The sequence below is a fragment of the Cervus elaphus genome, chromosome 3 (assembly GCF_910594005.1).
Source record: "Cervus elaphus chromosome 3, mCerEla1.1, whole genome shotgun sequence".
NCBI lineage: Eukaryota > Metazoa > Chordata > Mammalia > Artiodactyla > Cervidae > Cervus > Cervus elaphus.
This window is the reverse complement of record NC_057817.1, coordinates 2228894-2245089: the sequence shown is the minus strand read 5'-3', so window position 1 is coordinate 2245089 and position 16196 is coordinate 2228894. Positions and strand designations below refer to the sequence as shown.

Sequence of the window (16196 nt, the reverse complement as noted above, 5' to 3'; positions counted from 1 at the left end):
CTGATGCCCTATTTTCCTTCTGCTCTCAATCTTTCCCAGCATCAGGGACTTTTTTTTTTTTTTTTTTTTCCAGTGGGTTTTGTCATACATTGACATGAATCAGCAATAGATTTACACGTATTCCCCATCCCGATCCCCCCTCCCACCTCCCTCTCCACCCGATTCCTCTGGGTCTTCCCAGTGCACCAGGCTCGAGCACTTGTCTCATGCATCCCACCTGGGCTGGTGACCTGTTTCACCATAGATAATATACATGCTGTTCTTTCGAAACATCCCACCCTCACCTTCTCCCACAGAGTTCAAAAGTCTGTTCTGTACTTCTGTGTCTCTTTTTCTGTTTTGCATATAGGGTTGTCGTTACCATCTTTCTAAATTCCATATATATGTGTTAGTATGCTGTAATGTTCTTTATCTTTCTGGCTTACTTCACTCTGTATAATGGGCTCCAGTTTCATCCATCTCATTAGAACTGGTTCATATGAATTCTTTTTAACGGCTGAGTAATATTCCATGGTGTATATGTACCACAGCTTCCTTATCCATTCATCTGCTGATGGGCATCTAGGTTGCTTCCATGTCCTGGCTATTATAAACAGTGCTGCGATGAACATTGGGGTGCACATGTCTCTTTCAGATCTGGTTTTCTCAGTGTGTATGCCCAGAAGTGGTATTGCTGGGTCATATGGCAGTTCTATTTCCAGTTTTTTAAGAAATCTCCACACTGTTCTCCATAGCGGCTGTACTAGTTTGCATTCCCACCAACAGTGTAAGAGGGTTCCCTTTTCTCCACACCCTCTCCAGCATTTATTGCTTGTAGACTTTTGGATAGCAGCCATCCTGACTGGCGTGTAATGGTACCTCATTGTGGTTTTGATTTGCATTTCTCTGATAATGAGTGATGTTGAGCATCTTTTCATGTGTTTGTTAGCCATCTGTATGTCTTCTTTGGAGAAATGTCTGTTTAGTTCTTTGGCCCATTTTTTGATTGGGTCATTTATTTTTCTGGAATTGAGCTGTAGGAGTTGCTTGTATATTTTTGAGTTTAATCCTTTGTCTGTTTCTTCATTTGCTATTATTTTCTCCCAATCTGAGGGCTGTCTTTTCACCTTACTTATAGTTTCCTTTGTTGTGCAAAAGCTTTTAAGTTTCATTAGGTCCCATTTGTTTAGTTTTGCTTTTATTTCCAATATTCTGGGAGGTGGGTCATAGAGGATCTTGCTGTGGTTTATGTCGGAGAGTGTTTTACCTATGTTCTCCTCTAGGGGTTTTATAGTTTCTGGTCTTACATTTAGGTCTTTAATCCATTTTGAGTTTATTTTTGTGTATGGTGTTAGAAAGTGTTCTAGTTTCATTCTTTTACAAGTGGTTGACCAGTTTTCCCAGCACCACTTGTTAAAGAGGTTGTCTTTTTTCCATTGTATATCCTTGCCTCCTTTGTCAAAGATAAGGTGTCCATAGGTTTGTGGATTTATCTCTGGGCTTTCTATTCTGTTCCATTGATCTATATTTCTGTCTTTGTGCCAGTACCATACTGTCTTGATGACTGTGGCTTTGTAGTAGAGTCTGAAGTCCGGCAGGTTGGTTCCTCCAGTTCCATTCTTCTCTCTCAAGATTGCTTTGGCTATTCGAGGTTTTTTGTATTTCCATACAAATTGTGAAATTCTTTGGTCTAGTTCTGTGAAAAATACCGTTGGTAGCTTGATAGGGATTGCATTGAATCTATAGATTGCTTTGGGTAGAATGGCCATTTTGACAATATTGATTCTTCCAATCCATGAACACGGTATGTTTCTCCATCTGTTTGTGTCCTCTCTGATTTCTTTCATCAGTGTTTTATAGTTTTCTATGTATAGGTCTTTTGTTTCTTTAGGTAGATATACTCCTAAGTATTTTATTCTTTTTGTTGCAATGGTGAATGGTATTGTTTCCTTAATTTCTCTTTCTGTTTTTTCATTGTTAGTATATAGGAATGCAAGGGATTTCTGTGTGTTAATTTTATATCCTGCAACTTTACTATATTCATTGATTAGCTCTAGTAATTTTCTGGAAGAGTCTTTAGGGTTTTCTATGTAGAGGATCATGTCATCTGCAAACAGTGAGAGTTTCACTTCTTCTTTTCCTATCTGGATTCCTTTTACTTCTTTTTCTGCTCTGATTGCTGTGGCCAAAACTTCCAACACTATGTTGAATAGTAGTGGTGAGAGTGGGCATCCTTGTCTTGTTCCTGATTTCAGGGGAAATGCTTTCAATTTTTCACCATTGAGGGTGATACTTGCTGTGGGTTTGTCATATATAGCTTTTATTATGTTGAGGTATGTTCCTTCTATTCCTGCTTTCTGGAGAGTTTTAATCATGAATGGGTGTTGAATTTTGTCAAAGGCTTTCTCTGCATCTATTGAGATAATCATATGGTTTTTATCTTTCAATTTGTTAATGTGGTGTATTACATTGATTTGCGGATATTAAAGAATCCTTGCATTCCTGGGATAAAGCCCACTTGGTCATGGTGTATGATTTTTTTAGTATGTTGTTGGATTCTGTTTGCTAGGGTTTTGTTAAGGATTTTTGCATCTATGTTGATCAGTGATATTGGCCTGTAGTTTTCTTTTTTTGTGGCATCTTTGTCTGGTTTTGGTTTTTTGTGGCATCTTTGTCTGGTTTTGGCATCAGGGACTTTTCCAATGAGTCATCTGTTCACATCAGATGACCAAAATATTGGAACTTCTGCTTCAGCATCAGTCCTTCTAGTGAATATTCAGGGTTTATCTTACTTAATATTGACGGGTTTGGTCTCCTTGCTGTCCAAATGACCTTCAGGAGTCTTCTCCAGCACCACAGCTCCAGGGCTTCAATTCTTTGTCACTTTGCCTTCTTTGCGGTCCAGTTCCCACAACCATATGAGAGCACTGGAAAGACCATATCCTTGACTACATGGATCTTTGTTGGCAGAGTAGTGGTTCTTCAACACACTGTCAAGGTTTGTCAATGCTTTCTTGCCAAGAAGCAATTGTCTTCTGATATCATGGCTACAGCCACCATCCACACTGATTTGGAGCCCAAAAAGAGGAAATCTGTCACTGCTTCCACATCACCCCCTTTTATTTGCCATGCAGTAATGGGGCTGGATACCATCAACTTAGTTTTTTTTTTTTTTTTTTAATCAACTATCAATTTCATCACTTCCTCCATGATAATTCCCTTCCCTTGTTTCCTCTTCTCATCCCTGTTTTAATGTCTCTGTCTTTTTGTGATGAACAATAAACTATTTAAAATGTTATTTTATTTCATCCTATTTGTGAGCATTCTTTGCTGAAGGACTGAGCATTCCATACTATTATCCAAAACACTCCATGTTTTCTGGGTCACAAAAGGAACATAAACAAACACATAATAAATTAAAACACTACATAACATTTTTGAGTGTTAATTATATCTCAGTAAAAAATTAAGTGCTGCAATACTTTGGCCACATGATGCAAAAAGCTGACTCATTGGAAAAGACCCTGATGCTGGGAAAGATTGAGGGCAGGAGGAGAAGGGGACAACAGAGGATGAGATGGTTGGATGGCATCACCGACTGGATGCACATGGGTTTGGGTGGACTTCAGGAGTTGGTGATGGACAGGGAGGCCTGGTGTACTGTGGTTCATGGGGTTGAAAAGAGTCGGACACGACTGAGCGACTGAACTGAACTGAAAAAATTAACAGTGGGATAGTATAAATATACATGTATATTTCAGCACATACATTGTATACACAACAGATTTAGGGGAAGGTTCGCCACATGGTGTGGATAAAATTATGGCTCTATGAAGACATGTATATTAATTACACTAGGTGGTACAATGGCCACAAATCTACTTGCCAATGCAAAAGATGCAAGCTCAATTCTTGGGTTGAAAGATCCCCTGGAGGAGGAAATGGTAACCTACTCCAATATTCTTACCTGGAAAATTCCATGGAAAGAGGATTCTGGCTGACTACAGTTCATGGATTCATAAAGAGTAGGACATGACTGAGAACACACACATACTGGTAGAAAGAGCTATAAGCTCTTGATATTTTACTATTTCATCTGTTTTTGTTTTTGTTTCTTGAAGGCTAGAGCTAAATCTTTTTGTTGAGAAAGTGTAGATGTGGTCATGTATTTGGAAAATCTTACAAGACAGAAAGACATTCTTCATTATCTATTAAAATTATAAAGCTAAAAGCCACTGATGTTTTAGGTTTTCAAACTGCCCTACAAAATTTCCTTATGTGAAAACATTCTAGATATAAGTAAAGTCTAAGAAATGCCTCTGTTACTCAGGGAGGCCTTTGTTAGACATTATGGCATTTTAAGCCAAGATCGCATGGTGAATAAAAACCTACAGAAAATTTTTGTTTTATATATAAGCTTCAAAAATCTCTCTCTGATGCATTTCATTGATTCATGCAAACTCTTTTAGAATTGCTGCTTATGAGCAGAAATATGGTAGAAAAACATTGAAGTATATTAAATTCCAAGCAAAATAAGAGTGTCAATAGATTGCCATGAATAAATGACTTTCATCTATATGATGTAAATTTATTATAGTATCTAAAGACTAATTTCATCTAAAGTTGGCCCATTTTATTAGATCTACTTTGTGGTATAAAAAAGAAAAAGAGCAAGCTCATTAAATAGAAGGCCAACAGTGGAATTGACTGAATGATTCTGCCTTTCCCAGAGTTTGCATGGTTGAATAACAAATTATGGAAAAATTATTTTAGGAATCAATAACTAAAATAAAAAATACTCAAGAATGCATAATAACTCTTCTATCTTGAGATTTTGCAAAATTAGAAATCTGCACTATAGACTTTGCTGTGTTCTAGCCTTTCTGCTTCAATCCTCATCACTATGCTCCCCTTCTTCCTTCACTTCTATTTCATATATCCACCAATGACTGATTAAAAAATGTCACTGTACAACTGCAGTGTTATCAATGACAGTGTGTAGTAGGCTAATTTGTGTTTGTGTACTCAGTCACTCAGTTGTGTCCGACTCTTTTGGCACCATGAACTATATCCTGCCAGGCTCATCTGTTCATGGAACTTTCCTGGTAAGAATACTGGAGTGGGTTGCCATTTTCTCCTCCAACCACACGTGGGGGTTGAACCTGTGTCTCCTGCGTCGGCGGACATATTCTTTACCACGGTGCCCCTGGGAACCCCGTTAGTGGATGAATACTACAGTCAAGCTCCTGTATCTTGATCCCTTCATCCCCGCCCCTGAAATGTGTGTGTGTGCTTAGTTGCTCAGTCGTGTTTGACTCTCTGTGACCCCATGGAGCCTGCCAGGCTTTTCTATCCATGGAATTCTCTAGGCAAGAATACTGGAGTGACATGCCATTTCCTCCTCCAGGAGACCTCCGCATTGCAGGTGGATTCTTTATCTTCTGAGACATCAGAGAAGCCTCTGCCACTGAAATACTTAAGTACAAATATGACATAGCAATCAAATGGTAGATTTGAGTATATGTCCAATGTAGAAAATAGAGAGATACATATGGGTCATTGGGTGTATAACTATATTTGTAAAAAAATAGTGATATGAATGTTCAACAATTTAATAAGCACAAAGTTTTATGTTAAAGACAGAATCTGCAACTTTTCACCTCCCTGGATATCTTTTTCTTTTGAATTGTGCTATGAGCCATTTACCAATATTTATCATATCAATATTTATTAATATCAATAACCTCAGATATGCAGACGACACCACCCTTATGGCAGAAAGTGAAGAAGAACTAAAGAGCCTCTTGATGAAAGTGAAAGAGGACAGTGAAAAAGTTGTCTAAAACTCAACATTCAGAAAACTAAGATCATGGCCCATTCAGTCCCATCACTTCATGGCAAATAGATAGGGAAACAGTGGAAACAGCGGCTTACTTTATTTTTGGGGGGCTCCAAAATCACTGCAGATGGTGACTGCAGCCATGAAATTGAAAGACGCTTACTCCTTGGAAGGAAAGTTATGACCAACCTAGACAGCATATTAAAAAGGAGAGACATTACTTTGCCAACAAAGGCCGGTCTAGTCAAAGCTGTGGTTTTTCCAGTGGTCATGTATGGATATGCGAGTTGGACTATAAAGAAAGCTTAGCACCAAAGAATTGATGCTTTTGAACTGTGGTGTTGCAGAAGACTCTTGAGAGTCTCTTGGACTGCAAGGAGATCCAACCAGTCCATCCTAAAGGAAATTAGTCCTGAATATTCATTGGAAGGACTGATGTTGAGGCTGAAGCTCCAATACTTTGGCCACCTGATCTGAAGAGCTGACTCATTTGGAAAGACCCTGATGCTGGGAAAGATTGAAGGCAGCAGGAGAAGGGGACAGCAGAGGATGAGATGGCTGGATGGCATCACCAATTCAATGGACATGAGTTTGAGTGGACTTAGGGAGTTTGTGATGGACAAGGAAGCCTGGCGTGCTGCAGTCCATGGGGTCGCAAAGAGTCAGACACAACTGAGCGAATGTACTGAACTGATGATCCACTTAGCAATGTTACTCTAACTTTAAAACAAAACTTTTCAATACCACTGAGCCCGCTGTGTAAAAAAGGACTTCAACCAGATTACTTGTAATGTCCTCTCCAGCTGATACACCCTTTGTTTATAAAATATGACTCTACCGCTGTTTAAATCCTTCCCCACTATTGAAAAGCACTAGAAATTTGGAAAATATTTTAAAAAAGGAGTCATTTCATCTTTAAAGGAAAAAATATATATACTATTAATGTAGGCTGTATAAACCTGCAACAGTGGTGACATGAAGCTTTGGATAGTATGAGTTTCAGGAAGGCAAAGGCTTTTAATTAAGGCTCTTGTGTCACCTATTATTCAAATTCAGACTCTCATAGACTCCTCAAAGAAGTGGATATCCAAATTTATTATCTCTCCAGTAAGTAAAACCTAAATAAAAAGCTAACAGTAAATAAACACAGTATAAGGACTAATCTAAAGAATATTTTGTTGTTCAGTCGCTAAGTCATGTCTGAGTCTTTGTGACCCCATGAACTGCAGTACCACGCTCCCCTGTCCATCACTATCTCCCAGAGTTTGCTCAAGCTCATATCTATTGAGTCAGTGATGCCATCCAACCATCTCATCGTCTGTCACCCTCTTCTCCTCTTGGCCTCAATCTTTCCCAGCATCAGGGTCTTTTCAAATGAGTCTTCTCTTCGCATCAGGTGGCCAAAGTATTGGAGCTTCAGCTTCAGCACCAGTTCTTCCAGTGAATATTCAGGGTTGATTTCCTTATGGTTGATTGATTTTATCAGATTGATCAAATCAGTCAATCTAAAAAACGGCAAGATGCAAAAAATTAAACTAGCAACTGTTGGTGAGGATGTGGAACAACCATGACTTTTACACATCAGCAGTAGAATAAGAATTGTTGCTACCCTTTGTAAAATCCCGAAGTGAAGTGAAAGTCACTCAGTCGTGTCCAACTCTTTGTGACCCCATGGATATACAGTCCATGGGATTCTCCAGGCCAGAATACAAGAGTGGGTAGCCGTTCCCTTCTCCAGGGGGATTTTCCCAACCCAGGAATCAAACTCAGGTCTCCTGCATCGCAGGGGGATTCTAAACTGTGTCTAATATAGCTGGACATATACATGTCATATGACTCAAAAATGCCTTCTTTGAATGATACCCAAAATAAATGAGCAAATATGACCACCAAAAGATGTACACAAAAATATTCTTCACTGCATTATTTGTAATAATCTAGAACTAAAATAACTCAATTTTTTCAACATATTAGTAAAGACCTGACAAAATTTTAAGTAATTTTAAATAATGTATATTTTAGGGTTCATAGTTCATAAACTTTGTCACAACCCTCAGGCTTTCCCTGAACCATGGATGCAATATATGAGTAATATATAAATAGATGATATGTTCACTTCCAGTGAAAATTTATAGGTCAAGTATACTGACACATGCTCTTTATTAAATTAATTACTATATGGTAAGCTTATACTTAGGAAAACTACACAATGATGAGGATGAATGAATTGCCTTGACATACAAAAGTGTAGGGAAATTTCACAAAAATAATATTGAGTGAAAGAAGTCAGAAATGAAAATATAAAACCTATATGATTATGCTACTATATTACTCAAAAATATTAAAACTAAAATATCATTGCGGTGGTGGTTGTTTAGTTACTAAGTCTTGTCCAACTCTTTTGTAACCCCATAGACCCACCAGGCTTCTCTGTCCATGGCATTTCTTAAGCAAGAATACTGGAATGGATTACCATTTCCTATTCCAGGTGATCTTCCTGTCCCAGGGATAGAAGCCATGATTTGCAGGTGGATTCTTTACCACTGAGCCATCAGGGAAGCCCAAGATATCATATTGGATATCAATTTGTGATAGATGTGGGGTGACTGAGACACTTTCTGAGTCACTAGGCATGTCTCAGTTTCTGAGACACTAGACATGTTTTGTATTTTGTGTCCTGGGATTAGCATCTTTTCATTATTGAAAATTTCCTTGTAGTATACTTTTACATAAGGATGTTTTCTTTATGTGTATCATACTCTTAAAAATTTCCATAAACTATGTCCACTTAAAATTGCTGAATTTTACTTTTTTTAATCTAACAGGTCTTGTGCAAAATAAGTGTTAATATATTTGTGAAATCGACATAGTGCACTATTTCATAGAGTATCTCAGCGCATAATCAATCTTTGTGTCACTGGAAGAGTTGATCTGTTTGTACAACAGCACAGTCTGTATCCATTCACAGAGCTCTCCTAGTCTTTCTCCCACCAACAGGGGACATAATGAACTTTGGTTTCCTATCATGCAGTGAACTCTGCATCTCAATACTCCAAGTTTGAGGAACATACAACTGTGTCCTGAAAAAGTAATCATCTGTACAGACATTTACCTACACACAATTTTACTGTCACCAGGGGCACTAAAGAAACCCTAAGTATAGATTGTTGTTGTTGTTTTTTTTTCCCTCACTTTTTTGTACCCGAGGAATACATTTTCTCTTTGGTACATGTTTTCCAATTATTTAAGGTCTCCGTTTTCAATGAGACACAGATCCCTTTGGGAGATACTTTAGTTTATCCAACTTGCAATTGTAATGTAGCTACCCAATTTTAAATGGCTAGGTGGGAAAAGATTGAAGGCATGATAGTCTACATGGTCTTGAGGAGCTGTTACAAAGTGAAAGTCAGGTTCTGGTTGAATACAATGCAACTTAAGGGATTTTTGAATCCCAGAAGATCAGGAAGTACCTGAAGGAAAATTAATTTGAATAGAAACAGAGTTCGGTAATCAAGGACAATTCTACATACAGCAAATGTGTGCCAGAGAGGTTAATAATGATATTGAAATTCTTTTGTTACATATGTGCATCAGTTTCTTGATTTTAACCAGTGGAAAATTATTAGCAATTAGTTATGTGGTTTGAGCTTTTTCTTAACAATATCCCTACAGTAATGCATTTGATATTTGAGTATTGGGTTGATCACATCAAGAATGGCAATGGCAAAAACATTAAAAAGGTATCAGCAATTGTCCCTATGAATCATTTTTCCCAAATTAAAAATGTACTAATGATATGAAATTTTGCTAGATGAGTTTCTTAGGTTTACAGAAAAAAAAAACAAAAAACAAACAAACAAAAAAAAAAACAAGAAAAAGCAGGAAACAAGCAAAATAAAAATAAATAAATAAATAAATAGAAATATAACCCAAACAAATAAGAATATAATCTGTGTTCCTGTTAAATATCAAATGAAAATTCAGATAAAACGGAAAATTAGGCCTAATCAGCATTTTTAATTTTAACCCACTGTTACTTTACTGTCATGTCCCTAATAAATAAAGATGCTGAGCAAACTGTTATACATAACCTTGTTATTTAAACATATTCTTGGTGAGAGTATCTATTCAATCCTTAGTGTAAATTTTATTAATTTTATTTTTATTATTGATGAGAGATTTTCATAAAGTTTGGATACAAATTCTTTTTCAGATATATAGATACATGATTTTCAAGCATTTCCCTCACTTTTTAATGTTGTTATTGTTGTTTAGTTGCCAAGTCATGTTGGATTCTTTGTGACCCCGTGAGTTGTAGTACACCATGCTCTCCTATCCTCCACTATCTTCCTGAGTTTGCTCAAACTTATGTCCATTGAGTCGGTGATGCCATCCAACAATCTCATACACTGCCGCCCTCTTCTCCTCCTGCCTTCAATCTTTCCTAGCATCAAGGTCTTTTCCAGTGAGTTGGCTCTTCACAGCAGATGGCCAAAGAATTGGAGCTTCAGCATCAGCATAAGTCTTTCCAGTGAATATTCAGGGTTGATTTATTTCAGGATTGACTGGTTTGATCCCTTTGCTGTTGAAGGGACTCTCAAGAGTCTTCTCCAGCACCACAATTTGAAAGCATCTATTCTTCAGCCCTCAGCCTTCTTTATGGTCCTACTCTTACAACCTTACATGACTGCTGGGAAAACCATACCTTTAGCTGTTTGGATCTTTGTCAGCAAAGTGATATCTCTGCTTTTTAATATATTTTCTAGGTTTGTCATAGCTTTCCTTCCAAGGAGCAAGAATTTTTTAATTTTAATGTTCATAGTGATTTTGGAGCCCAAGAAAAATAAAATCTATCACTGCTTCCACTTTTTCCCCATCTATTTGCCATGAAGTGACGGGACCAGATACCATAATCTTTGTTTTAGAATATTGAGTTTTAAGCCATCGTTTTCACTCTCCTTTCACCTTCATCAAGAGACTCTTTAGTTCCTCTTCATTTCTGCCATTAGGGTGATATCATCTGAGTATCTGAGGATGTTGGTATTTCTTAAGGTAATCTTAATTCCAGCTTGGGCTTCATCCAGTCTGGAATTTTGCATGATGTACTCTGCATATACAAGTTAAATAAACATGGTGACATTATACAACATTGATGTACTCCTTTCCCAGTTTTGAACTAGTCCATTGTTCCAAGTCTGATTCTGACTGTTGTTTCTTGACTGCATACAGGTTTATCAGGAGGAAGGTAATATGGTCTGGTATTTGCATCTCTTTAAGAATTTTCCACAGTTTATTGTGATCCACTCAGTCAATGGGTTTTGCATAGTCAATGAAGCAGAAGTAGATATTTTTCTGAAATTCTCTTGCTTTTTCTGTGATCCAACTGATGTTGTCAATTTGATTTCTGGTTCCTCTGCCCTTTCTAAATCCAGCTTGTATATCTGGAAATTCTCAGTTCATGTCTGTTGAAGCCTAGCTTAAAAGATTTTGAGCATTTCCTTGCATGCTTGTGTAATGAGCACAATTGCATGGTAGTCTGAGCATTCTTTGTCATTGCCATTCTTTCAGGTTGGAATGAAATCTGACCTTTTCCAGTCTTGTGGCCACTTGTGAGTTATCCAAGTTTGCTGGCATATTGAGTGCAGCACTTTAGCAGCATCACTTTTAAAATTTGAAATAATTCAGCTGGAATTTCATCCCCTCCATTAGCTTTTTTCATAGTAGTCCTTTCCAAGGTCCACTTGACTTCACACTCTAGGATGTCTGGCTCTAAGTTTGTGATGAAACCATAGTGGTTATCCAGATCATTAAGACCTTTTTTGTACAATTAAGCTATATCTGTAGAAAAATTTTCAAAACAGGTTTATTGCTATTTTTTACATTATTTCCCCAGGTGACTCAGTGCTAAAGAATCTGCCAGCCAATGTAGGAGATGCAAGAGACACAGTTTCCATCCCTGAGTTGGGAAGTTCGACTGGAGGAAGAAATGGCAACCCAGTTTCAGTATTCTTGCTGGGAAAATTCCATGGACAGAGGAACCTGGCTGACTGGGGTCCAAGGGGGCTGCAAAGAGTTGGACATGATTGAGCAACTGAGCATAGCACATTATTTTCTACCTTAATAGTCATTAATACTTAATGGCAAATATTTAGAAAGTACTATTTTTTCAAATCCTTATGCCATGAAGTTTAGAAAATACAAAATAAGCATTGCTCTAATTTCTGAGGCCTTGAATTTAGTACAGAGATTTTTACATGAACAAATTAATATAACTCAGAAAAAAAAAGTGCACTGTTTAGAAAATGTGAGGGAGACATAAAGTCAATGAAATATCCTTTGGTATGTGGTTGGATAATAGGAGTAAGATAATGTTTGGTGATGATGGCTGCCTTGAAAGTTAGTATTGACAAGAATATAGCATCATTATCCATGACAGATAAAGAGCAGAAACAACCCAACATTTATCCAATTGAACAATGGATCAATATAGTGTGCAATATCCATACAATGAAATATTATTGTGCCCTTCAGTGAAACAGAATCCTGATTCTGACACATGAACAATATGGATGAGCCTTGACTGCATTCCACTGAAGAAAAAAAGTCTGAGAGAAGAAAAAATACAACACACATTGCATAATTCTGTTTATATGCAAGACTAAGAATAAGAAACCACACGGAGTCAGAATATAGATTAGTGGTTGCCAGGGCTGAGGTCAGCAGGGACAGGGAATGAGATCTAATAGGTTTGGATTTCTTATTGAACTGATGAAAATATTCTGGAGGTAGATAGTAGTGATGACTGAAAAACCTTGAAAACACGATAAAACTAAAAACAAAAACCTATATACATTAAAAGGGTGAATTTTATGACACATGTAATATAAGTATTATATTTCAATATAAAAGAAAATACAATTGGAGTGTAGTTATACTCCTAAATGAGGTATGAAGGAGAATGTTTCAAAAACACCATGAATAATGTAAAGAAGTTAGAAGTGATGGAGGGAGGGATTTTTTTTGAGTTTCCTTAAGTTTCCTGTTTTACTAGAGAAGGAGAAAATAGTTTCAGGGTAACTGTCAAGCAGTCTTACAATTTGCAGTTTTCTTCCTAACACAGGGCAATTTGGTAACAACAGTGAAGCACAAAAGCTCAGCTGGTGCTAAGTTGTTTCTGAATTCTCAAGGGAATATAGAGAAGCAGAAATACAATTAATGAAGTGTTTATGTAACATCAAAGCCTAACAGCAGTAGCACCGGGATTTACATCTCAATGTACCTGGTAGAATGAAAGGCCGTCTGCCTGCTGTTTTTCCCTGGTGGCTCAGATGGTAAAGCAAGAGACCCAGGTTTGATCCCTGGATGGGGAAGATCCCCGGGAGAAGGGAATGGCAGCCTGCTCCAATATTCTTGACTGGACATGGACATGGACATGGACATGGACAGAGGAGCCAGGGAGGGTCCCATGGGGTCACAAAGAGCTGGACACGACTGAGTGACTAACACTCACTGGTTGTTGTGCAGCTACTCAAGCCCTGCTCATCTCAGGTAGGTTTCTAGATCCTAACTTAAAGAATATAGGAGAAAATACTTAACATTTTGAGAAAAACACAGCTTAGTAAGTGAAATATTTTATGCCTTCCTATTCTCCAAAATCTGCATTTAACGGCTAGTAATATTTTCCTCTCAGAATTGAATGAGTCTGAACTTATTAATTCCACACATACCTACTTTTAATTTATTTCATTTTGCTCTTGGTTCATGGGTAAGACTTTACTCTTTTTATCATTTGTTAAGTATTAAAAAACAATTTAAGGTATATATTGTTTTATTGAAAAAATAGTGTATGTACCACAGTAAAAATAAAAACATGTACAAATTCATCTCCATGTGAACCATATACCCTGTTTACTTAGGTCTAAGGAAAAAGCCTATTACTTACATTCTATTCTCAGATACATTAAATATATATATACACATTCACACACATAAATACATACATATAATATAGATAGAAGTCTGTATTTTAGAAGTATCTATTGTCAGTCTTTTCATTTACATTTTATTAAATTAAAGGCAGTTTAAAATCTAAAGTGATTCAAATGTATGTGGTAGATTCTGTTGCTTTTACTTCCTTTTAACATTTTTTGTCCACTGGTCAATAGATTCATCCCTTGACTACAACCGCTACAAAAAGAGATAAAGAGCATCATGGGAAAGCAATTACAAATTTCTAGAAAAAAGGTAAATAATACTTATTTCATGTATCTCCAAACAATAAACACAACCTAAACTAAAATCTGTACCATAATTTTTTTTTTGTTAATGCTAGTCAATGTCATGCTCGTTGTTTCTGAAACTAAGTTAGAGACTCTTAAATTGATGACGTGTTTTTGAGAAACATAAATTTCGTAGTTATTTTTTCTAATCATTTTTTTATACTCAAGTGAATATTTTCAAGCATAGAAAATGCTTAGTCTCATGTCTTAAACCTGTCTTCTCTAACACTGGTGTCCTTACATATTATTCTGAAGAGATAGTTCAGATCAGTTCAGTTCAGTGCAGTCGCTCAGTCGTGTCCAACTCTTTGTTACCCCATGAATTGCAGCACGCCAGGCCTCCCTGTCCATCACCAACTCCCGGAGTTTACCCAAACTCATATCCATTGAGTCAGTGATGCCATCCAGCCATCTCATCCTCTGTCATCCCCTTCTCCCTCTGCCCCCGATCCCTCCCAACATCACGGTCTTTTCCAATGAGTCAACACTTTGCATGAGGTGGTCAAAGTATTGGAGTTTCAGCTTCAACATCAGTTCTTCCAATGAACACCCAGGACTTATCTCCTTTAGAATGGACTGGTTGGATCTCCTTGCAGTCCAAGGGACTCTCAAGAGTCTCCTCCAACACCACATTTCAAAAGCATCAATTCTTCGGGGCTCAGTTTTCTTAACAGTCAAACTCTCACATCCATACATGACCACTGGAAAAACCATAGCCTTGACTAGAAGGGCCTTTGTTGGCAAAGTAATGTCTTTGCTTTGGAGAGTGAAATTTATCGATATCTACCCACTGAAATAATGAAAATAATGCTCAGAGAAGAGCTTGTAGAAAGTAGCATACCTCATGAATGGCATCTAAATTTACATCACTATTTCTCAAAGCTCAATTCCAGACAATTTTATTACTGCTTATTTACAGCTGTCCCTCTTCAAGAGTACATATACAAGACATGAATTATTTTCTAAATATAAAAATATAATTATAGAAAAAAAATCATGCTCCATCTAATGATGTTTTGCAGATGTGCAGAAGTGTTACACATCCATGTGTCATTTTCTTGATCACTTGCTAAAACCTTAGAAAAGAACAAAGAAGACTGAGTAGAGAGAATTGCTCCTCCTTTACTAAGTTCATTTTCTTGGGAATTATTGATAACACTGAGAACAAAGTGATCCTATCTACCATGTTTCTCCTTGCTTATCTCATCAATCTTCTGTCAAAACTTGGAATGATAACCCTGATTAGGATGGATCTCCAGCTGCACACACCCATGTACTTTTTCCTCAGCCACTTCTCCTTCTGTGACTTCTTCTATTCCACAACCACTGGCCCAAAGATGCTGGTGGACCTATTTGCCAAGATTAAATCAATCTCTTTCTGTGGCTGTGCTCTGCAATTCTTGGTTTTCTGTATCTTTGCAGATTCTGAGTGTCTCCTGCTGGCAGTGATGGCCTATGACTGGTACAAGGCCATCAGCAGCCCCTTGCTCTATGCAGTCAGCATGTCCAGTGGGGTGTGCTCCCTGCTCATGGCTGGGGTTTACCTGGTTGGAATGACAGATGCCTTGATCCACACAACATTAGCATTCTGCTTGTGTTTCTGTGGGTCAAATGTGATTAGCCATTTCTTCTGTTATTTACCTCCACTTTTCCTCCTTTCCTGCTTTGATATACAGGTCAGTGAGCTGGTGGTGTTTATTGTTTTCTGTTTCATTGAGCTGAGTACAATTTCAGGAGTTCTTGTCTTTTTTTGTTATATCATCCTTTCAGTCTTGAAGATCCACTCTGCTGAGGGGAGGTTCAAAGCTTTCTCCACCTGCACTGTCCACGTAACTGCAATGGTCATTTCCCAGGGAACTCTACTCTTCATGAATTTCCGACCAAGTTCTTCCTATTCTCTAGATCAAGACAAAATGACCTCATTGTTTTACACCCTTGTGATTCTTTTGTTAAACCCTCTAATTTATAGTTTGCAGAACAAAGATATAAAGGAGGCCTTATAAAAATTGAAAAATAAACTATTTTTAAATATTTATATTATATATCTGTACATGTGACTACACACATCAGTTAGTTCAGTTCAGTTGCTCAGTCATGTC

The 16196-nt window shown here is 37.4% G+C and overlaps 1 protein-coding gene across 1 annotated transcript; it reads left to right on the top strand.

The window, feature by feature from the left end:
* Window positions 1-7893: 7893 nt before the first annotated feature.
* LOC122677854 (olfactory receptor 5W2-like) lies at window positions 7894-16100 on the top strand. Its single transcript, XM_043878152.1, has 2 exons — window positions 7894-7906; window positions 15184-16100. Exons 1-2 carry the CDS (start codon window positions 7894-7896, stop codon window positions 16098-16100), a joined length of 930 nt encoding a protein of 309 aa, XP_043734087.1.
* Window positions 16101-16196: the final 96 nt, after the last annotated feature.